We start from the raw sequence: 20,768 nt of genomic DNA, 5'->3' as shown, positions 1-20,768 counted from the left end.
CTGTAAGCCATTAAGTAAATCGCTATGGACTTTGCAACCAGCCATCATAAAGAAGGTGAAAAGGATTCATGCATGGTTCCTTGGTGTCCTGTACCTGAGAAGAAATCAGAATCCCTGTTATGTTATGTTATGTTATGTTAGGAGTTTGGAAGCCAATGCTCCTGGTAGATGTGACCTGCCTATCATCTCTTGTAGGCTTCTGGAGGTTGGGCTATGCCAGTCTCACGTAGGCATATATGGAGGCAGGGTGATCTATATAAAAAAATAAACCCAATAAATCAATAAAAACCAAAATAGTCATTTATTTTACCCTTTCTTTTACTCTTCCATTTCAGTTTTTGTGAATTAGAATCTTAGAGGCATATTTATAAAGTAGTGAATATGAATATGATCATCTAAACAACTAATCTAAACATTCACTGCGGGTGAATTGATCTTTATAATTTAAAACCCATGCACCAGGGAGATCATCTGCACTATGTTGAATGTCACAGTTAGTGCTTTATAAATATGCTGCTTAGTCATTTTTGAATGTGGTAACCTTGTAGGTATGCAGACAGGCTGTATAAAGGAGCCCAGATCTTACAATTGGACTTCTGCTACAGCGACACGGATAGGCACCATCTAAACTGGGAACACCCATTTGAAAATGTTGGCTTGGTTTTCATCCTTGTGTGTTTTTGGTTTGCATCCACACAAATTCTTACATGTTCCATAGTAGATCTTTATTGACAGCAGTCTTTTCATTTGTGGAGTTTTGATATTAATGTTTCATGTCATAATTCCAGTACCATTGAAATTTTGTAATCTTCTCAAAGTCTAAAATTGTGGAATGTTCAAATGCATCCTCGTTAAATTTCAGTTATAGTGGATAACCTCTGACCTCACACACTATATAACCATCACGGCAAGTTTATAACTGCTATTTTTATTTATTGCCAAGCTTAAACCACACAGTCAGCACAGACCTTTGTGTACATGCATGTCAAGCTTAAAGTATGACTTATCCTAAGGAGAAGTGTGGGAAACAAAAAAAAAAACCCTACATTTATCATCGGTCCGATGCTGCAGTTATCCTGCGCCGACTCTAAGACCAAAAACTGTGACTGCTAATCCCTCTTCACTGAGCAGAGAGCGGTGATTGTCAGTCTCTGCTCTGCCCCTTCCGTTATCCCTGGACAACAGGACTGTGGAAGGAGCAGGGATGGCCGGCCCAGGCTCTCACCTGTGCACTGCCGGTCAGGCATCTGGGTAGATCCTGACCTTAAAGCGGAGTTCCACCCAAAAGTGCAAGTACCGCTTTAAGGACTGCTCACCCCCTTGCATGCCACATTTGGCATGCATTTCTTTTTTGGGGGGGGGGGGGGGTACCTAGTTTTGACAGGTACCCAGCTCCCACTTTCACTCGGGCTGCCTAGGCGACTCCAGCGGAAGATTGCCTGGCCATTGAATGCACAGTGCGCACCTAACAGTGAAGCTACAAGCTGTCACAGCCAGGTGCCCACACTTGTGATGCCAGGGAAAGGTGAGGGTGAGAACCAAGGGTTCAGGCAGATTCATCGCTGGATTGTAGGACAGGTGAGTGGACTGGAATATGGGTTACACTTTATAGTTGTCTGCGATGCTAACTGCACCTTACCATTCACTGTATCTTTATGCTGAATACATGGTAAAAGTAATTATTTTTATTGATTTCTTTTAGAGTCACCCAAACATATGATGCCGGTGCCTGTGTATACTTCTACTTTGCCTTTAATTACAGGGGCATAAGTGACCCAGTGCACGTCTATGAAGAAATTGAGGTAATGTACAAGTAGAATATTGATCCAGAATTCTGAGCTGGTGTAAAATTTAAGAAAAGGATCTGACAGAATAATAATGAAGCATGTCAATGTTTCTAAAAACCTTTAAAGCTTGTTTGGTATAGTTATTCTGAGTCTGGCAAGTAGTTGGTCCATGACTGTGATTCTACGTTTTGCTCTCCTACTGATATGTCTGCACATCATGTAATGGTCTGCCTTAAAAGACAGTGTAGATATTTGCCAGCACACCAAGGACCTTCAATAAAACCATTTGGACTCAACTTGAAGTTTAATCACATCACAAGCAAGAGAGTGCTGTGTTTCGGAGTCGTGCACGACCCCTTTTGTCATGCCTGACAAAGGGGTCCTGGGTGACTCCGAAACATTGCTCGCGCTTGCTTGTGCTGTGAATGTTCTTAAGTAAAATCCATTTGGACTCAACTTGAAGATCTGTGGTGTACTAACAAATATCTGCTAACACTGTGTTAGGCATGATCCAGTCTCCAGCTGGTGGTTGCTGCAGCACACAGTATCCTAAAGTCTTTTCCAGGAACATGTGCAATGGGTATATAGATAGTTAAAAGACAGTATAACCAGACAGGTTATAGTGGGGTGGGCTAAATGGAACCAAATGTTAGGGTTGCACTGATATCTGTATCGATGCCGATACCAAATATTTTCACGAGTATTTGTGAAAATGCTCCAATATCCAAAAGTGATACCTTTGCGGTGTGATTTGAGCCTATACAAAATTAATAGGCTTAAATCACCCTGCAAATAATTGCATGCGATTTGAACAAAAATGCTGTGCGATTCCTATCTTAATGGCATGCTGTTTCTCTCATCACTTCTGTGTGAACTCGTCATAGTGATTTCCGCCTGGGTTCACACAGGAGCAGTACGGGAATCCTTATGCAATTTGCACAGGAATCGCACTGCCTGCCTGTTTTAATCACATGCGATTCTTTGCAGGGCGATTTGAGCCCATTCATTTTGTATGGGCTCAAATGGCACCTCAAATGTTTTAGTACTCTGTATCTTGACCGAAAGTATCGGTACTTACTGGTAAAAAGAAATATCGGTGCATCCCTAATTCAGGTTAAACATTTTGTTCATTGATTTGTCCAAACTTGGTTTAGAGTTGCAGAACATTCATATTTATTCATTTAAAATGTGTTCCATTTTGTGAGTTACTTGGCACATCCCTGTTGTCGTCCAAATTGTAGTAATCACTTTTTTCCCTATTCCAATGCAGTTTGCTGCTAGAGAGGAAATTCTTGCCAATGGAGGAAGCCTTTCACATCACCATGGAGGTAGGACATTCACGTGGTCTGGTTGTGGTCCCTGGGGTCCTGGCTTCAATTTTGTCTGTTGTTTTAGACTGTTGATATTACTATACAGAGAACATGTGCAAGAAGCAGTAACTGTCTTTGGATTCCTTTTTCTTGATTATTTTAGTTCTTTGTGTCCTTTCAAGTGCATTAACATTTTATAAACTATAAGTCACACACTAATGTCATGCTGAAGAGCGATTACATGACCTTAATATTGTCTCCTTGTAACAGCCAGCATCCTCTGTTAACGGTTTGCAGATTACCCCTTCCGACGTGTTTGGATGAGTTAACTGAGGATTTACGAAAAGAACATGGATTACCATGCATTTTTAACACGTTAGCAGTGTGCTTTGGTTTATTCCTGAAATGTTCAGTTGTCCAGATGTTCTACTAAGTTCTGGGCACATTTGTCTAATAGAGGTCTGGGCAGTTTTTACCAAAACAGAATATTCATTTATAACCCTAATTGGAGCAGAAGTTGTTTTATTACATTGACTAAAGAGGCCGCATGCCCTCAACATGGGGGGGGGGTGGATGCTTTGGAGCAGGGGGCGCCCTGCAGCCCCACCCCAAAAGACTTGGCCCCATGTTGATGAGGACAAGGGCCTCTTCCCGACAAACCTGGCCGTTGGTTGTCGGGGGTCTGCGGGCGGGGGGCTTATCGGAATCCGGGAGCCCCCCTTAATAATGGGGCCCCAGATCCCAGCCCCCCACCCTATGAGAATAAGTATCCCTACCCATTCACCTGGGGGAAAAAGTGTCAAGAAAAAACACACTAGACAGGTTTTTAAACTAATTTATTAGGCAGCTCCGGGGGTCTTCTTTCGACTTCGGGGGGCTTCTTCCGACTTCTCCGCTCTCTCGTTCTTTCTGCCTTCTACCGGGCTCCTCCGCTATCTTCTTCCAGCTCTTTTTCGGCGTAGGGGTTCCCCTTTAAATGCATACCAGACCCAAGGGCCTGTTATGCTCTTGGAGGCGGAACCCATGCCAGGTTTTAAATTTAAAATTTGGAGTGGAGTTCCCCCTCATGATTCATACCAAACGCAGCTGACACAGTTCACTGCGATTACCTGCGTTTATGTGCAGATAGCTACGCCAAATCGTTCCTGGACACAGTCAATTCTATTTTTTTCTATCCGCACCAAACCGCATGTAACGAAACCACAGCTAAACGGAGTGTGTGAATGGGGCAATAGGAAAGCATTGTGTACTTTTAGCTGCAGTAGATAACTTGATAATCTGCAGCTAAAAGCACCATTCTATCCGTCCGTGTGAAAAGGGCCTTATGTTCCCTGCTTGTCACCTGTTAAGAATTCTGGCAAATGCACAGTGTGCTCTGTCTGATCATCAGGTTCTAAAGGGACAGCAATTTTCATTGAGTCCTTGATTTCTACAATGCTAAAAGCTAGGAAGTCTATTTGCAAGGTCTATCGTCAGACATAGGAGTACTTCAGTTGGTGTGAGTGCTGATGCTGTGTGTGGACCAGAATTTGGCTCTCAGCACTATCGAGGGTCAGTGTTCTGCCCTTTCTATTATTCTTATTATACAGGATTTACATAGCACCAACAATTTGCAAAGCGCTTTACAACATTAGGGAAGACAGTACAGTTACAATTTAATGCAGGAGGGATCACAGGGCCCTGCACGTTGGAGCTTACAATCTGGAAGGAAGGGTCAAGTGGAACAAAAGGTAGTAGCTGTGGGGGATGGTCAGATGGACAAAAGGAAAATACAGTTAGGTGTGGGTAGGATAGGCTTCTCTGAAAAGGAGGGTTTTCAGGGATCCTCTAAAAGCTAATAGAGGAGATAGACAGACAGACAGATTGGTGTAAGGCGTTCCATAGGCTTGGAGAGGCTCTGGAAAAGTCCTGGAGACGAGCATGGGAGCAGGTGATGAGAGAGCAGGAGGTCTTGAGAGGAACGAAGAGAACGATTAGGTTGGCATTTGGAGACTAGGTCAGTGATGTAGCTGGGGGCAGAGTTGTGGATGGCTTTGTAGGTAGTTAGTATTTTGAATTTAATTTGTTGGGTGAGCGGAAGCCAGTGGAGGGATTAACAGGAGTAGCAAAAACAGAGCGATTGGTAAGGTAGATGAGTCTGGCAGCAGCATTTATGATGGACTATAGGGGGGATAGAGTATACAGAGGTAAGCCAATGAGGAGGCGAGAGATATGACCAGGGAGTAAATTAAGAGCTTTGTTGTGTCATTAGTTAGAAAGGGGCATATTTTGGAGATGTTGCGGAGGTTGAGGTGGCAAGATTTGGATGTGGGGCTTAAAGGAGAGTTCAGCGTACAGGACTACTCCTAGGACCTTGGCATGTGGGGATGCGCTGATAGTTGTGCCATCGATTTTTGACAAAGATCAGGGGAATGGGCACGTGGGGGAGGAAAAATTATAAGTTCGGTTTGGGATAGATTGAGTTTGAGGAAGTGATGCAACATTGTGTTTCATAGGCTGTTGGTCTCTCACTCTTTGATTTAGGAGTTTTGTAGACAGGGTCTGCCATGTAGCTTGCCCCGTTTGTTCCCCTGTGAGTCCATGGGATGTGAATCTGGTTCTCTCTGTGCTTCAGAAATCACAGTTTGAACTTACTCTCTACTCTCACCCATAAGGTGGCTTCCCTTTTAGCCATCACTTCCTGTGAGGGGAATGTTTCTGAACTGGTGGCCTTATCCTATGAGGAACACTTTCTGGATTTGGGACAAGGTGCTATTAAGGCCCAGGTCTTCCATTCCTTCCTTGCCCAAGGCAGTTTCTGCCTTTCACCTCACTTGGGACACTGTTCAGTCTCTGTCCAACTCCAGTTCACCATAAAGAAAACTTCCCTCCATTTTCTGTATGTGGTTTTGGCACGAAAGCCTCTCGGCTACAAATTCTTTCAGGAAAACTGATTCCCCTTTTGTCATCCCAGTAAGGGTACTTTTCTTGGAATCCATTAAGGGATGCAAGTCTCACTTCTCTGTGTCGTTCTCATTTTTTTTTTTTTTACTACATTAGTGAGGCATACTGGTAGTAGAAGGGGTTATCCTAGACTGGCCTACAGGTTTTGTGTTTGCCAGTGTCCAATCCTCCAGTAGGTCGTAGTATAATTTTCTGTTTCCCTCAATGGACTCCAAGAAAAAGGATTTTAAATTGACTACAAAAATTCTACTAACAAAAAGTAAAATTAGTTTCAAAACAATTTGTACATCCTGCTGCCCCTTCCTTTACTACACTAATGCGATGTGCCTACACTAGAGCTGCTGGGAATGCTGGAAGGAAGTCACTGCTGGGAAGGGGAAGCAGGTAGGGTTGCCACCTTTTCTTTTAAGCCAAACCCAAACACTTTGTTTTAGCAGGATTGCAGAAGACCTGGGGCACCTTTTGGGTACACCATGGGGCGTAGCAATGCGGTGAAGCGAACAGTGGGTGTGGCTAAACTGCGGTAACAGATTTGTGTGTGACTATCTTGGTTACTTAGGGAGCCACATTCTGGTCTAAATAAGGTGTCCGGGTTTCAGGAAGGCTAAAACCCAGACAGGCCAGGTAAATATAGGTCAGATGGCATCCCTAGGTGTTGCCTCCCCCCACCTCATAATATAGCGGTCGGTGTCACCCCCCTTCTTCATAATACGGAGGTCAGTGTCAGCCCCCTTCTTCATAATACGGAGGTCAGTGTCAGCCCCCTTCTTCATAATACGGAGGTCAGTGTCAGCCCCCTTCTTCATAATACGGAGGTCAGTGTCAGCCCCCTTCTTCATAATACGGAGGTCAGTGTCAGCCCCCTTCTTCATAATACGGAGGTCAGTGTCAGCCCCCTTCTTCATAATACGGAGGTCAGTGTCAGCCCCCTTCTTCATAATACGAAGGTCAGTGTCAGCCCCCTTCTTCATAATACGGAGGTCAGTGTCGCCCCACCTTCATAGTACATTTATTCATTGTCATCCCCCCTCTTGTAATAAAGGGGTCAGTGTCAGCCCTCCATAACACAGGGGCTCCCCATAAAGACTCCCATTAGATCAGCTGTGTGGACTGAAACCTGGACCGATTTGTCAAAACCTGAACTGTCCGGGTCAAAACCGGACAGGTGGGAACCATAGAAGCAGGGTGATCTGGGGGGGGGGCGTGGCTGGTACAACAAGCATTTGTAATGAGCAGGTCTGACTTTGTTCATGTACATAAGCGTTCTCTTTCTCCTCCTTTTTCTTATTTTTTTTTTGTTCTTTTTACTCTTCTTTTTATCTTTTCCTCTTCCATGTCATCATTTATATTTCACTATGGTCATTCTAGCACTTTTGCGTTCTTTTTTTGAAGACCATTGGTATTAAAGACATGGTGTATAATCATTTTCTAGAGTGTACCTGTAAAAAAATAAAATAAAAGATTTTAACTTGCAGGGGAAAACAATAGCATGGTGCAAATAAGATGCAGTTCTTCTTCTGAATTTTCCCTGTTCTTTAGGACTGGATGTACCAGTAAATTAGCAAACTTGTGAACAATAGTTTCCTTCACAGACTGTCTACTTTCTCTGCAGGCTGCTGACAGCTTGTATAACCGTTTATGGTTCTTGTTTTCACGGGTATGCACTGTATTACTCCCGATCTTTGTTCCTGGCTTGCTCCGGCAGTCTTGTTGATCCTTGTGACTCGCAGCTTGTTTTACATACTGAAGGTAATGGAAATTTGTTTTAACATTTAGTGTATGAGCTTACGGCTCAGATTTACTGTTTAATTTACCTTTTATTTACTGACCTTCAGGACGTGACCTGACATTCATAGACACGCTTTGGAGTTTCAGCAGGGAAAAGGGGGACAAATATTGATGCCATTTCACTTGTACTGTTGGTCCTGTAATTGTGATAAATAACAGTTGCTTTCACTATCTAAAAACAGACAGGCTGGTTTGTCTGTCTACAATCATGCTGTGATAAATGGAGCTATTTTAACTCTGGTTTTGTGTATTAAAGAAAACAGATGTAGTCTAAGACTTGAGGCTATGAGGAAGTATAAACGCTGTTTAACTCAACTTCCCAATGCTTGTTATGGTAAATGAGGAGCCGGACACTTTTCTCGCTGTATTCTGACTTTATTTCAATACTGCATTTTGCAGCATATCTGTACTCTTATAAAACATTAACTATTTCGATATATCCAGGGACAACAAGCACCTTTGCAAACATGACTTTATATACCACTGCCTTTTCTTTCACTTTGATTTGAGAGCTGTCATCACAGGCACAGACAAGTGAAAACCCTGCTGTGCTTACATTCAGTCTGTCTACTCAGACCAGAACCGAGGACAAGGAAGGGATTAAGACCGCTCTAGGTGTGCATCCTGATTTAATCAGTTGGCTGTCAAATGAGATGAGGAGTGGGAAGAGCTTAAAAGGGTTACTAAACGCACAACAGTAAAATCAGTCTGTATATGCAGTAAAGCATGCTTGTTATACGAACTGTGGAACCGAAGGGGTTAATCCTCTACATTGTGTAAAAAGGCTGTTTGATCCTGTCTTCTCTGATCCTCCCCTTCTACGACTGACTCCATAACATAAGACAGAGCCTTTGGAGTCACTCTGCACATGCTCAGTTTGGTGTGTATTGCTAGAGTGCATGTGATCAGCGCAGGGCCAATCGGCACTGTCCAGACAAGAGGATCAGGGGTCCTGGATCCTTATAGGACAGCTCAGTGCAGTGTGCAAACTCCTACAAGATCTACCAGACGATGAGAGAAGCCACAAGACTGATATATACTGCTATTGAGAAAAGGTGTTTAGCAGTTTATATTTAATAAAATAATTGCATTTCCATGTTCGGTGTACTGTGGGAGACCAGATATAGTGAATGCAGGGTCCTGAGTTTAGGAACACTTTAAATGTATATAGGACTTCCAGCAGTTAAGCATCTGTTTCTTCAATGTTTATATGCGTGCAGCATGGAAATAATAATTTGCAGTTCCTGGCATTGAACAAATTGAACCAACAGGTTCAGTATTTGGAGTACAATGTCTTCTTTACTATTCTAAATCCTTGTCTTCAAGCATGCCCTTCTACTCTGTATGATGCAGACTGACTAACGTAATGTTTTCAAATGCTTGAAGACTGTAATGATGGTTTGTGCCGTTCCGTGCGCATGCGCGTGAGTGACGTCATCGCCGCTCCGGCCAGTCACAGCGCCGGAGCGGTGATACCCAGAAGTCACTCCGGGTATCATGGAAAAAGAAGGTAACTGCGCTAAACCAGAAATGTACACATAAATATACAGATCATGTGAAACCTGTGAAAAATACAATGGACGTGTACCCAAATGTGTGTCAAAAATAAAAAATAAATAACAGTGACCTATAATTGAAATCTAGGTGACTATATACTAGATGATTGAGCTCCAGAGCCCTGGATGCCCAAAAAGAGTGAATAAAAAAAATGTTTTTGCATATAAAAAATTTCATATAAAAATAAATTATATCACGATTTTCCGGCTTCCACCAGAAATGACAATAAATAATTATTACAATATAAACGGAAACTGTGACATAAAGAGTTCATGTTCTCAATAATCCAAAGGAAAAGAGGAAGTCCATAGTGTGACCGTTGGGAACACCCGTGCACTTTATGACCATGCGATTATCCGTGGACTAAATTATCCAAAAGTGAATCCGCCACCAGTGGTCGCAAGCCGCTTACCAGATTTTAAGGTCCCTTCGGACCAAGCCCAGCGTATAACTCCTCAGTAAACGGTGTTGGTATCCGGATATAAGCAGACTCCACAATCGTATTCAAATAAACCAGATAAAGAAAAGAGGAAATGCTTGTGATGCACTGTGTGGAGGAGCAGTCATGTAGTCCAGGCTGAAGCTGGACTACATATTAAACCCTACAGACTAAGACTGGGATACCATTAATGTGCGTGTAAAGGCAGGTGTCACAATACTTTTGACAATAAAGTGTATGTGTGAGAGATTATAGATCCTTTTATGTTTCTTTATTTTTTTGGGTTAAACCTTTGGCTATAGCTTTATAACACAATTATTGGAGCTTTACCTGTACAAAAATAGAGATCTTTGGAACTCCATTAAAGATTCTCAGAGCAAGTACGCCGGCGTATCTACTCATACACCGACGTACTTTCAAATTTGCGGCGTCGTATCTTTAGTTTGAATCCTCAAACCAAGATACGACGGCTTCTGGCTTCAATCCGACAGGCGTACGCCTTCGCATCGTAGGTGCAATACTTCGGCGCCCGCTGGGTGGAGTTTGCGTCGTTTTCCGCGTTGGGTATGCTAATTAGCTTTTTCCGTCGATACACGAAGGTACGCGCGGCCATCGCATTCTCTTACGTCGTCGCTAGTCGGCTTTTCCCGGCGTATAGTTAAAGCTGCTATTTTGTGGCGTATAGATAGACTTGCCATGTTAAAGTATGGCCGTCGTTACCGCGTCAAATTTTTTTTTTTTTTTGCGTAAGTCGTCCGTGAATAGGAAAGGACGTAACTCACGTCTAAGTTCAAAAAATGACGTCGGTGCGACGTCATTTCGCGCAAAGCATGGCGGGAAATTTCGAAACGGAGCATGCGCATTTCAATCGGCGCGGGGATGCGCTTCATTTAAATAACTCTATATATTTGTATAAAAAAATAAGTACTTTAGCCAAGTATATGTCACGAATTACATATTATCTTATTCTTCATGTAAGCCTGCAGGCTTTATCTTAAGGTGTCTTTTACTTCGTACTTGTTTACTTACAAATTTTAATCTTTCTACAATCCTTTTTTCTTTTTTACCGCAATTACAAATGCAATAACTTGGTTGGATGAAAATTTTTAGTGTAGTTAACATTTTTGGTAGTTACAGTACATATTTCTGGTCCTTTGTTTAATGGATATTATAGCGTTTGTAGCCCTAAAAAAAAAAATGGATACGGTCTCCTGTTCCCTTCAAGCATGTTATGCAGCACAGTGCTTGTGCTGTGAATTTTGCCCCTTCTATCACCTGAAATACCTGACTGATGCCCTCTTCAATCTAAACTGACCACGGTTATCACGGCTGCTGAGCCCTGACTCCGTGGTCTGTTTACGTGCCTCAGTCATCTTCACAGTTCTCCTCTGTTCCCCCTCCCGGTCAGTTCTTACCAGTGCCTGCCTCTCCCCACCTGCTGCTGAAATAACTGTAAATTACATACAATGAATGAATGAATGAATGAATCCCCTCTATTAGATAACATCCTATGCGGCAGTGTACATTTTATTCCCATTTCTACCTTATTTCACCGCTTCAATCACGTGAATCCTTGCTGCTCTACTCTTTTTCCCCTCCAGACGTCAGCGGGGGATTCTCTGCCCCTCCCGCTGTAGCTGTCAGATCGGGAGAAGGAGCAGCGAGGAGTCACGTGAGCAGCGTTTTGAAATGAGGTAGAAATGGGAATTTCTTTACAAAGAACATACACTGCAGCATAGGAAGTTTTCAAACAGAGGGGGTTGTGTGTATATCTGTGGTTGAAAGAAAGGCAGAGGGATAAAAAAAAAAAAGGACGGACCTTCTAAATGCTTGGCTGTGTACTTCACCTAAAACATTTACCTAAATCAAAATGTTCACAGCGTGTAGTAACAGAATTGGCAAAACTACAATATATTTGTGTAGTGTTTATGTACCATAAGCTGCAGGTATGTAGATCATGAAAGTCAGGAGTTAATTGCATTCTTGATCTGCTTTCGTCTTGAATCATGAGGGTTCACAAGACACCCGGGGACAGCATTATATTCTTTACTGGTGAACTTTAGGGCTCTTTAGATTGGCCAATTAGTATCATCCTCCATGCAGAGCTGCTGGCAGATGTGTGTGCATACACCTTGGAGCTGAATGCAGGCAGCCAATATAAGTGGATGCACACACAGTGCCGGCATGGACACAAATGCATGCCAAAGTTTGACCTGCAGGTAGGAGCAGGTGCATGTATCAGAATACAGAGCCAGCCTATGAGTCCTTCTAGATTCAAATATTAAAAAAGATCTGTAGCTCTATATAGGAAAACAGTAAATTGTATATTACTAAAACTGTGCATGCTGTTTTTGCAAGATGACGTTTTTTAAAAGCTTTCTCGACTTGCTATTGCTTTGTGTCTAAAACCGTGTAAATGGTGTGAGCCGTTTCAGAAACCTGATTCTTGTGACTTTATTACAGTGTGTGTGGGATCTTTTTAGTCTCAAATACCTAATTTGGTGGTTTGTTTCTTCTGACACATCCTCTTCTGCTTTGCTTCTCCTTTTTAAATGTTAAAGATCCTGTATCTCCATTATGGGAAGTATGTAGGATTACGGGGCACTTCCAGTTTACAGGAGTAGTGAAATGTAATATCTAGACTTTAAACATAAAGGCCAATTGTATTCATGATAAATGTACAGGATATGGTTGCTCACTGAAAATGTGAATGGTAGGGAAAAAAAAGCTCTCGCTCTCCCTGAAAAGGAGACGCAGTTTAAATGTGTCAAATGTTTTGGCAGGACGCAGCCCCACCCTTTTCCAGGCAACTCGTATAGAATTGACCCAACCCTGTCCATGCATATACCCCCCACTTTGTGTGAGCCAAACGAGGATATACAAAGCATTTTTGGCTTTGGATAGAGTTGTGAGCGCTTGGAACCACTGTCATATTTTTTATTTGCGATTTTTTTTTTTTCTCTGTGTAAAGAATACACACTCCTCTCTATTTATTTGTCCTGCTGACGTGAACAAAAAAAAAATCTTTGAGTAAATTTTTGTGAAAGAATAGAGGGGGACTTTCAATAGGGACTTTTGTTCCGGTTACAATTATTTATGAGGGAACTTCTCTTTTAAAAGGTTTCCCTCGGTTCCTGTTGTATCTTCAGGAAAGGAAGTGAAGTTAATTTGCTCAAGTAGGGCATAGATGGTAAATGGCTGGTTATAACCCTTCCCTGATCTATCAAAATGGAGAAAAATGGTTTTGACTTGGTACCAGGCTTAACGTGGACCTGTACTTCAGTATTCATTTTCATGTGACCCTATCACTACATTATACATAGGAGTCCCAGCACATTTACGTAAAGGTAGTCCATGAACACTTACTAAAGTTCCCTTAGGGCTCATTTACACTTGATTCAACTTCAATACACAATAAAGCACCAACTGCTTTAACATGCTCTTTAGCTGTGTTTTTGATTGTTCGGTGATGCTTCTGTGATTCTTTGTGGATGCTTCAGTGATGCTTTTTGAAACTTTTAATGAAGCTTGGCCACGCTCAGTAGTAAACCCCAGCTCTGCCAATGCCGTGCTCAGTAGTTGCTCCCAGCTCTTCCGAAACGAGTCCATAGTGCTCTAAATTTATGCTGCTGTTGCAGAGAAAGAGCATCCGCATGTTAGCGCAATCTCCCACACTTCTGTGTACTTTGGAGGCTTACTCTGCCCATGTACCTGCAGGTACTTCTCTGGGTCCTAACCTCACGTGTCCAGAGTGCACCTGCACCACACTTTGTACCAGTGCAAAGTACATACTTACTGAGGTAGCTTTGCTGACATCGGGGTCTGAGGGAGAAGCTGTGGGCGGTTGGGTAGACTACACCCCGGGTGGTCAAAAAGTTTTGGTTTATTTGAAATTTTTTATTTGGGGGGGGCACAAGCACATTGTGCACTTTTATTTATGTTTTGCATTTCTGAGGAAGCCATAATTTATCATGGCAAAGCATGTTGAGTGAAATTGGGGGGGGTTCATTGATTTGATGTCTTTAATTTGGAGGATGGGCTATGGATGCTTTAATAGCTGGAGATTAGCTAGTCCCTTTTTTAATAACCTAATTACTAGCCACCTTCACCCCCTTCCTGCCCAGGCCAATTTTCAGCTTTCAGTGCTGTCGCACCTTGACAATTACGTGGTCATGCAACACTGTAACCAAATGACATTTTTATCAGTTTTTTTAGCTTTCTTTTGGTGGTATTTAATCACCACTTTTTTGCAAAAAAAAGACAGAAAATGTTCTTCATTTCTGTTAGAAAATTTTGTAAAGTAATTTTTCTCCTTCACTGATGTGCGCTAAGGCTGCATTGATGGGCACTAGTAGGCAGCACTGAAAGGCTGGAATGACTGGCATAACTGCTGGGCACTGTTGGGGCTGCACTGATCATCAGTGCCCCGATTTATCTCCTGTGAGAAAATGCCCCTGATTGGCTCTCCTTTCACGTTGTCAAAGTGTGAGGAGAAGAAAGCCGATTTACCCGCATTTCCTTGTTCATATGGGTGAGTGAGACAACGTCATCCCAGAATGAGGAATCCACCTTGCCACCTTCATTTGTCTATACCAGGGGTCTCCAAACTGCGACCTGAGGGCCAGATGTGGCCCTTTGCTAGCCTTTATCTGGCCCTTGGGGCACTATTCCTCCCACTGACACCAACAATGGGGGCACTATATCTTCCACCGATACCAAAGATGGGAAGATTATGCCTCCCACTAATAGGGGGAATACTCCTCCTCCTATTGACCACCAATCTTGAGGCCATATTTATTCTCACTGTTGCTGAGCCTGTAAAATGTTCTGCACCTGCTGGCCACAATCCGGCCCTCCTTAAATCTAAAGGACAATAAAGTGGCCCTTTGTTTGAAAAGTTTGGAGACTCCTGGTCTATACGGTGGGCTGGTGGTGGTTAGGATATTAAGATAGAGACTAGATTATTTTGTTTGAGGAAAGTTGGTTAATGAACAGGCATGAAGGTTGAAGAATTTTGAATTTTATATAGGAAAATGTTGTATATTTTATTGGAAACCTCTTTTTATTTTTTATCAAGATTGAATGAGATTCCTGACAAATTATGATGAGGGCTTTTAAGCCAATGGTTCTGGATCTGTAGTTGACCTTCCAAAATAGTGATTGTTGGCATGCGAAAAAGTAAAATAAAAATATTTCAGACTTTTGAATGAGATTATTAATGGTAACGTTTAGTTAGAATCTGGTGGGACTAAGGCCGCGTACACACGATCAGTCAAAACCAATGAAAACGGACTGAAGGACCGTTTCATCGGTCCAAACCGATCGTGTGTGGGCCCCATCGGTCAGTTATCCTTCGGTCAAAACCGATCGTTAGTATGCAAAAGCATCGATCAAAAACCCACGCATGCTTGGAATCAAGTCGACGCATACTTGGAAGCATTGAACTTCGTTTTTTTTTCAACACGTCGTTGTGTTTTACATCACCGCGTTCTGACATGATCGGTTCATTAACCGATGGTGTGTAGGAACATCAGACCATCAGTCAGCTTCATCGGTTAACCGATGAGAACGGTCTTTCGGACCGTTCTCATCGAATGGACTGATCGTGTGTACGCGGCCTAAGAATGTAATAGGGAATGCGTGTCATGCCTGGTGTGTGGAACGTATCTGAGACTACACAGTAGGGCAGAACATGCTACTGTAGTGGTAGATCTTTCAGCTGAAGTCCTGGACAGCAGGGAATCTGACCCGTCACCATTCTATCACATTCCATTTAAGATGCAAAATTGTGTACATGCAGATGTGATGTATGCACAGCGAAAATCACTATACATCCCCTTCAAGCAGAGTAATGTAACTTTATGGATTGTGTGTTTGAGTCCCATTAAGAAATGACCAGATTCTAGTGGAATAATTACGGATATGTGACCTTTGACATTTGGATGAATAGTTACAATTGATCTGTGAGTGGTGGCTGGGACTTCTAATCATTGGCATGTAATCAATGGGTATCATAATAAATAGGCCTGAAATAAAAGTAATGTTCCCTTTTCCCCATAGTGGTTTTTGCTCAAGAGTGCAATGAAGATAAATGAATGTTTAGGTAATCTGTATTTATTAGTGTGTTGTGTGTAAAAAAAAAAAAAAAAAAAATCTGCATGTTGTTGTTTTTATTTTTTTTTATATAATAAACCACACCTTGTGATTTTTTTTTTTTTTTGTGTGCAGTTTTCCTTTAAAATTGCAGCCGGTATGTAAAGGTAATTGTGAACTTTATTGAAACCTTTGATCTGGCCCATGGAGTCCTGTTTTTTTTTTTTTTTTTTTTCGTTCTGGTCTCTTATCCTGAGCATATTTAAATTGACCTACTGTTGTTTTTTCTTTCCTTTTTAATAATCTGCCAACCTATTTGGCTATTTTATTGGTGCCCATTGAAAAAAAAAATTCCAACCTTTTTTAAATAAATTTTTCCGGAAAGTCACAATTTTAGTACATTTGTTATATTTTGAAGTCAGTGGCGCATTGCGAGGGGAATATCTCCTAAACCGTACATGTTTAGGAGATATTATTTTTACCTACAGGTAAGCCTTATTATAGGCTTACCTGTAGGTAAAAGTAAAAAAATTTACAAATACAACCACTTTAAGAGTCTCAATTTGTATGGAATTAGGCAGGCCCTTGCACTACATGGTTTTGGTAAATCTAAAGGAAGTCGGGCAACGAAAGTTGTATAGTGTGTATGGGGTCTTAAGCCTTGTACATACAATGCAATTGTTGGCAGGGGATTGTCTGCTGACAGACTGTTGTCCTAAAATCTGACAGTTAGTACGCGCTTTTGACAATTGTCCAGCTTTCTGCCAACGAATGTTGGCTGACATGCAACCGTTGGTTGTCAGATTTTTTTTTTTATGGTCAGTACACAAGTCCGTCACACAGAAGTTAAAAGTACAAACGCACATGCTCAGAATCAATGCTCATGAAATTGACAGAAGGGCCCCAAAGGGTGGCATACATGAGCTGAAATTCCTCATAGTATGTCACTACATTCGGGCTTGTTGTGCGAAAAATGTGTACCGTTGGTATGCAAGACAAGATCCAGGCACACGCCCTTAAGACAAAAATCCGACGCTTGGGTTGGCCAGCAATTAGATTGTGTGTACGAGGCTTAACTCGGATTCATACATACTAGGGCCAATATAAACTAGATCCGATTAACCTACCTGCATGTCTTTGGCGTGTGGAAGGAAACCAGAGTACCCGCGGAAACCCACACAGGCACAGGGAGAACATGCAAACTCCAAGCAGGTAGTGTCGTGGTTGGGATTCGAACCAGCGACCCTTTTTGCTGCTAACCACTACACCACTGATATGGTTTTTTTTATTGGTAGTTTCTGCAATATACAGGAAGCATGGTCTGGTCTGTGCTTTGATGGCAACAGTTTTGTGAGAAAATTACCATATTAATTTGTTTACCAGATCATTTGTGGTATGTATTTTAGGGAAGAACATTTTTCACATTTTGGATTTTTTTTTCTATTTGAACGTTTACTGTTAATTAAAGAGGAAATGTATGATTGTAAAACTAGTGGCAAAAACCAGGCTTGATGGTTTTCAGGTTTCTGAAGTTAATTATACATTTGAGGGTCAGTACAGTTTTGCTCAGAAAGAAAAGGTTCACAATAATGGAAATTACAGTCCAATGTGATTGTTGGCAGCATTCATGTTTTAATTGTGGCAAATTAGATGTAATTGCGGTAACCAAATGTACTTTCCTGTTTTAATTTTCGGCATCACAATACTAATGAAGGGAGAGAACCACAAAAGCCATACATCAGGCTTAAAAGTACATGACATATTTTACTATATCAAAGCGGTGACTTTTACTTTCTAAACTAGGTATTTGTAAAATTGTAAAAAAAAAGTAGAAAGATTGAAAGTATGCTAGTACATTTTTAGAGATCAGGTGCGACTAGATGTCTCATCTACTAAAATGCATTAAAGGCCCTTGACGTGTCCTATATAGATACCAATAAGCTTTGTTTTCTACTCCTTTTATTATTATTTTTTTGTGTACATAGTAAAGATAGAAATGTATATATTTTTTTAATACTTCAGTTTAGTAGCTGCTCTTCTTTATTACTGCTGTTATTAATCAGGTGATTTATTTTTATTTAGCCTATTTTACATAATTTTTAATTCTTAATCATGCTTTATTTTTCTGTTTTCATTTTCCTTTGATCCTGTGCAACTTTCCTTTTTTATTTTTTCAACTCCTGCACTTTTTATGACAAATAAAAGTGTATTTCTGAGAAAATTCTGAAAGTTTGCACAGGCAATTCTTAAAAGAAAATAATAATGCCTGAATTAGACTGAATAAATATTGTTTTAAAAAAATATATATATTGCCAGGTATACATTGTAGAATGCAATGTCTAATTCTTAATCGTGCTTTTCTTTTTCTGTTTTCCTTATCCTTTGATCCTGTGCAACTTTCCTTTTTATTTTTCCACTCCTGCGCTTTTTATGACAAAAAAAAGTGTATTTCTGAGAAATAATTGAATAATTGTTTTAAAAAAATATATATATTTTTGCCAGGTATGCATTGTAGAATGCAGTGGGGTTAGGCACTCTGCCCTCACTGTGTAATATATGTTCATATTTCTGTTAATGCCATACATTAAGCTCTTGCACTCCCTCAGGGAAACCATCTCAGATAAACACTTGTGCTTATATCACATACATTTATAGAGGACTCGTGGAAATTGCCAGCCCCTTTTCCTCTCCCTCTTCTCCATTTCCACTCGGCTAATCAAATGCACATTAGATTTATTCTAGTAAAAGTGTAAACCATGGAAAATTTGACAAGATAGATGTGTAAATTATCACTCTGACAGAACTAATGATGCACTCCAAGCACCTTCTGTTTTCCAGCACTTGGCGAGCGACTTCATTAAATATGCAATGGCCGTTTGGTGGCTGCTCGCAAGTTGGTTGCTTTCCTTGTGGAATTGCTGTATTTCCTGAGGTGGATGAGCAGGCAGGCACGCTGGCTGCCGGACACCCCGCTGTGGCTCTGATGTACTCCATCTTGTGTGTGCAGTTGTTTGAAGTATTTTCAGGACAATTGCATCTATAACCACAGGACATATTCCCTGCAGCAATAATACAGACCGCAGTTACAGAAAGACGGGCACTTTTTATTTTTGCCTTCTATTTACAATAAATCAGTTCAGTAGCATGGCGTATGATCATTCTAACTTATAATAGTGTTTAATTAAGGGAGTGTTATTAATACATTTTTTTATTTTTTTTTGTAATTGATATATCAACCAGACCAAACAAATATTTCCTGTAATAATAATGTTAATGCTTTGTTTTTAGTGTCAAATACCTTGACCAAACATGCATTTGTGATCACCTATGCATCAAAACTGAGTGATTACCCTGAATTTATTTTTTATTTTTTTTATAGTGGCAACCGTGTTTAGAAAGATGAAAAGGCTTACAGCATATTGCTTACCCATGTCTTAGAAAATAGTTTTCTTTAACCGTATCTTTTATTATTTCTGATAAACTTCTAAAACTTTTTAATGGATGCTCCCCCCTCTATGCAGACTAATCTGTATTTAAGGCTTCTTTCTGCATCCTGACACATATAAATCTTCCATGTTATGTGTTGGTTTCAATTTTGATATTCTGTGTTTTTATAATGTATCTATAAGAAGGAAAAAAATAAAAAGCACACATTATAAGCAATTCTACGAAAGGAAAAAATATAAATATAGTTTCATGCTTGTCAATCTATGGTCAGTTGCTGAATGTTCTACCAAGGCAGACGTCGTAATGAATTTATAATTCGGAAGTTTTTAAACAGTTTTTTCGACTAATTTTCCATTATTTTTGACTTGATTATAATAAAATAATTGTGTATTAAAATAAATTGGCAGTTTAACTTCTCTTTCTTTGAAACTTGATGGAATACTGCTTTGGATCTCACCAATATATCACTTATTGTTCACACACTCGTATGAGGTTGTGCTCTGTATCCTTTATAAACTTCAAAGAAACTTATTGAATGAGAAAATAGAATTGCAGTTTAAGCAAATTCATAAGAGTGCTACTTGTCTATAAATGGAAATACTTCTGTGTTACATTATTATTATGAATTCATATTTTGAGATATATATATATATATATATATATATATATATCTTAATCAGAGAGATTATATATATATATATATATATATATATATATATATATATATATATATATATATATATATATATATATATGCGCACACACACACAGTGCTTGAAAAATTAGCTTTGAATCTAAAAGCCAGTTAATGTTGGGAGTCAGTTTTTTTTATTTTACCAACAAAGCTTACGGGTAGAACATGTAGCTTGTTCCCAAAGGTGGACTTTAGCCGTTTCAGAGCCAGAGCTGTTTTTTGCACACGTTTAAAATATAAAACCCTCAAACAATATATATTTTCTGAAAGTAGACCCACTATAGAATAAAAAAATTGTTGGTTCCATTTTTATTTATTTTTTTGGTGTCACACCATATTAGCGCAAGGGTTATAGTAAAAAAACACATTAAAAGTAAATTTTAAGGCACACAAAAGCGCAATCAATTATCCAATTTTTTGGTAATATATAATAGCAGAGGTTGCACCGAGTAAATAGACACCCAACATGTCAAACCTATGTATGTATGTTTTTTTTTTATTTGCCCATTGTACTTGGGTGGATACAGCATCGGACTGATGCTGCATCTGTCCCCTGCCGTCTTTGCACTGAGAACGGAGTAACCGAACATCGCCGATGGCTCCGTTCTCTCAGCTCCCTGTCAGTCAGCAGCTCTCCTCTCTGCTCCTCCACGCTAATTGGAGCGCTGGGATGTGGAGGGGTGGGGGGCAGCCATCTCTGCGGCTCACGG

The 20,768-nt window shown here is 40.6% G+C and overlaps 1 protein-coding gene across 1 annotated transcript in view; it reads left to right on the top strand.

Moving 5' to 3' along the window:
* The window catches only part of AGPS (alkylglycerone phosphate synthase), a 287,284-nt gene that overhangs the window by 251,324 nt on the left and 15,192 nt on the right, over window positions 1-20,768 (top strand). The window contains exons 18-19 of the mRNA XM_040357672.1: window positions 1,703-1,802; window positions 3,058-3,115. Coding sequence (XP_040213606.1) covers window positions 1,703-1,802; window positions 3,058-3,115 — 158 coding nt within the window. The remainder of the gene's footprint in view (window positions 1-1,702; window positions 1,803-3,057; window positions 3,116-20,768) is intronic.

Source organism: Rana temporaria, chromosome 6, assembly GCF_905171775.1.
Source record: "Rana temporaria chromosome 6, aRanTem1.1, whole genome shotgun sequence".
Classification (NCBI taxonomy): domain Eukaryota; kingdom Metazoa; phylum Chordata; class Amphibia; order Anura; family Ranidae; genus Rana; species Rana temporaria.
The sequence above is the reverse complement of the archived record's forward strand: the minus strand, read 5'-3'. Positions and strand labels throughout refer to the sequence as shown.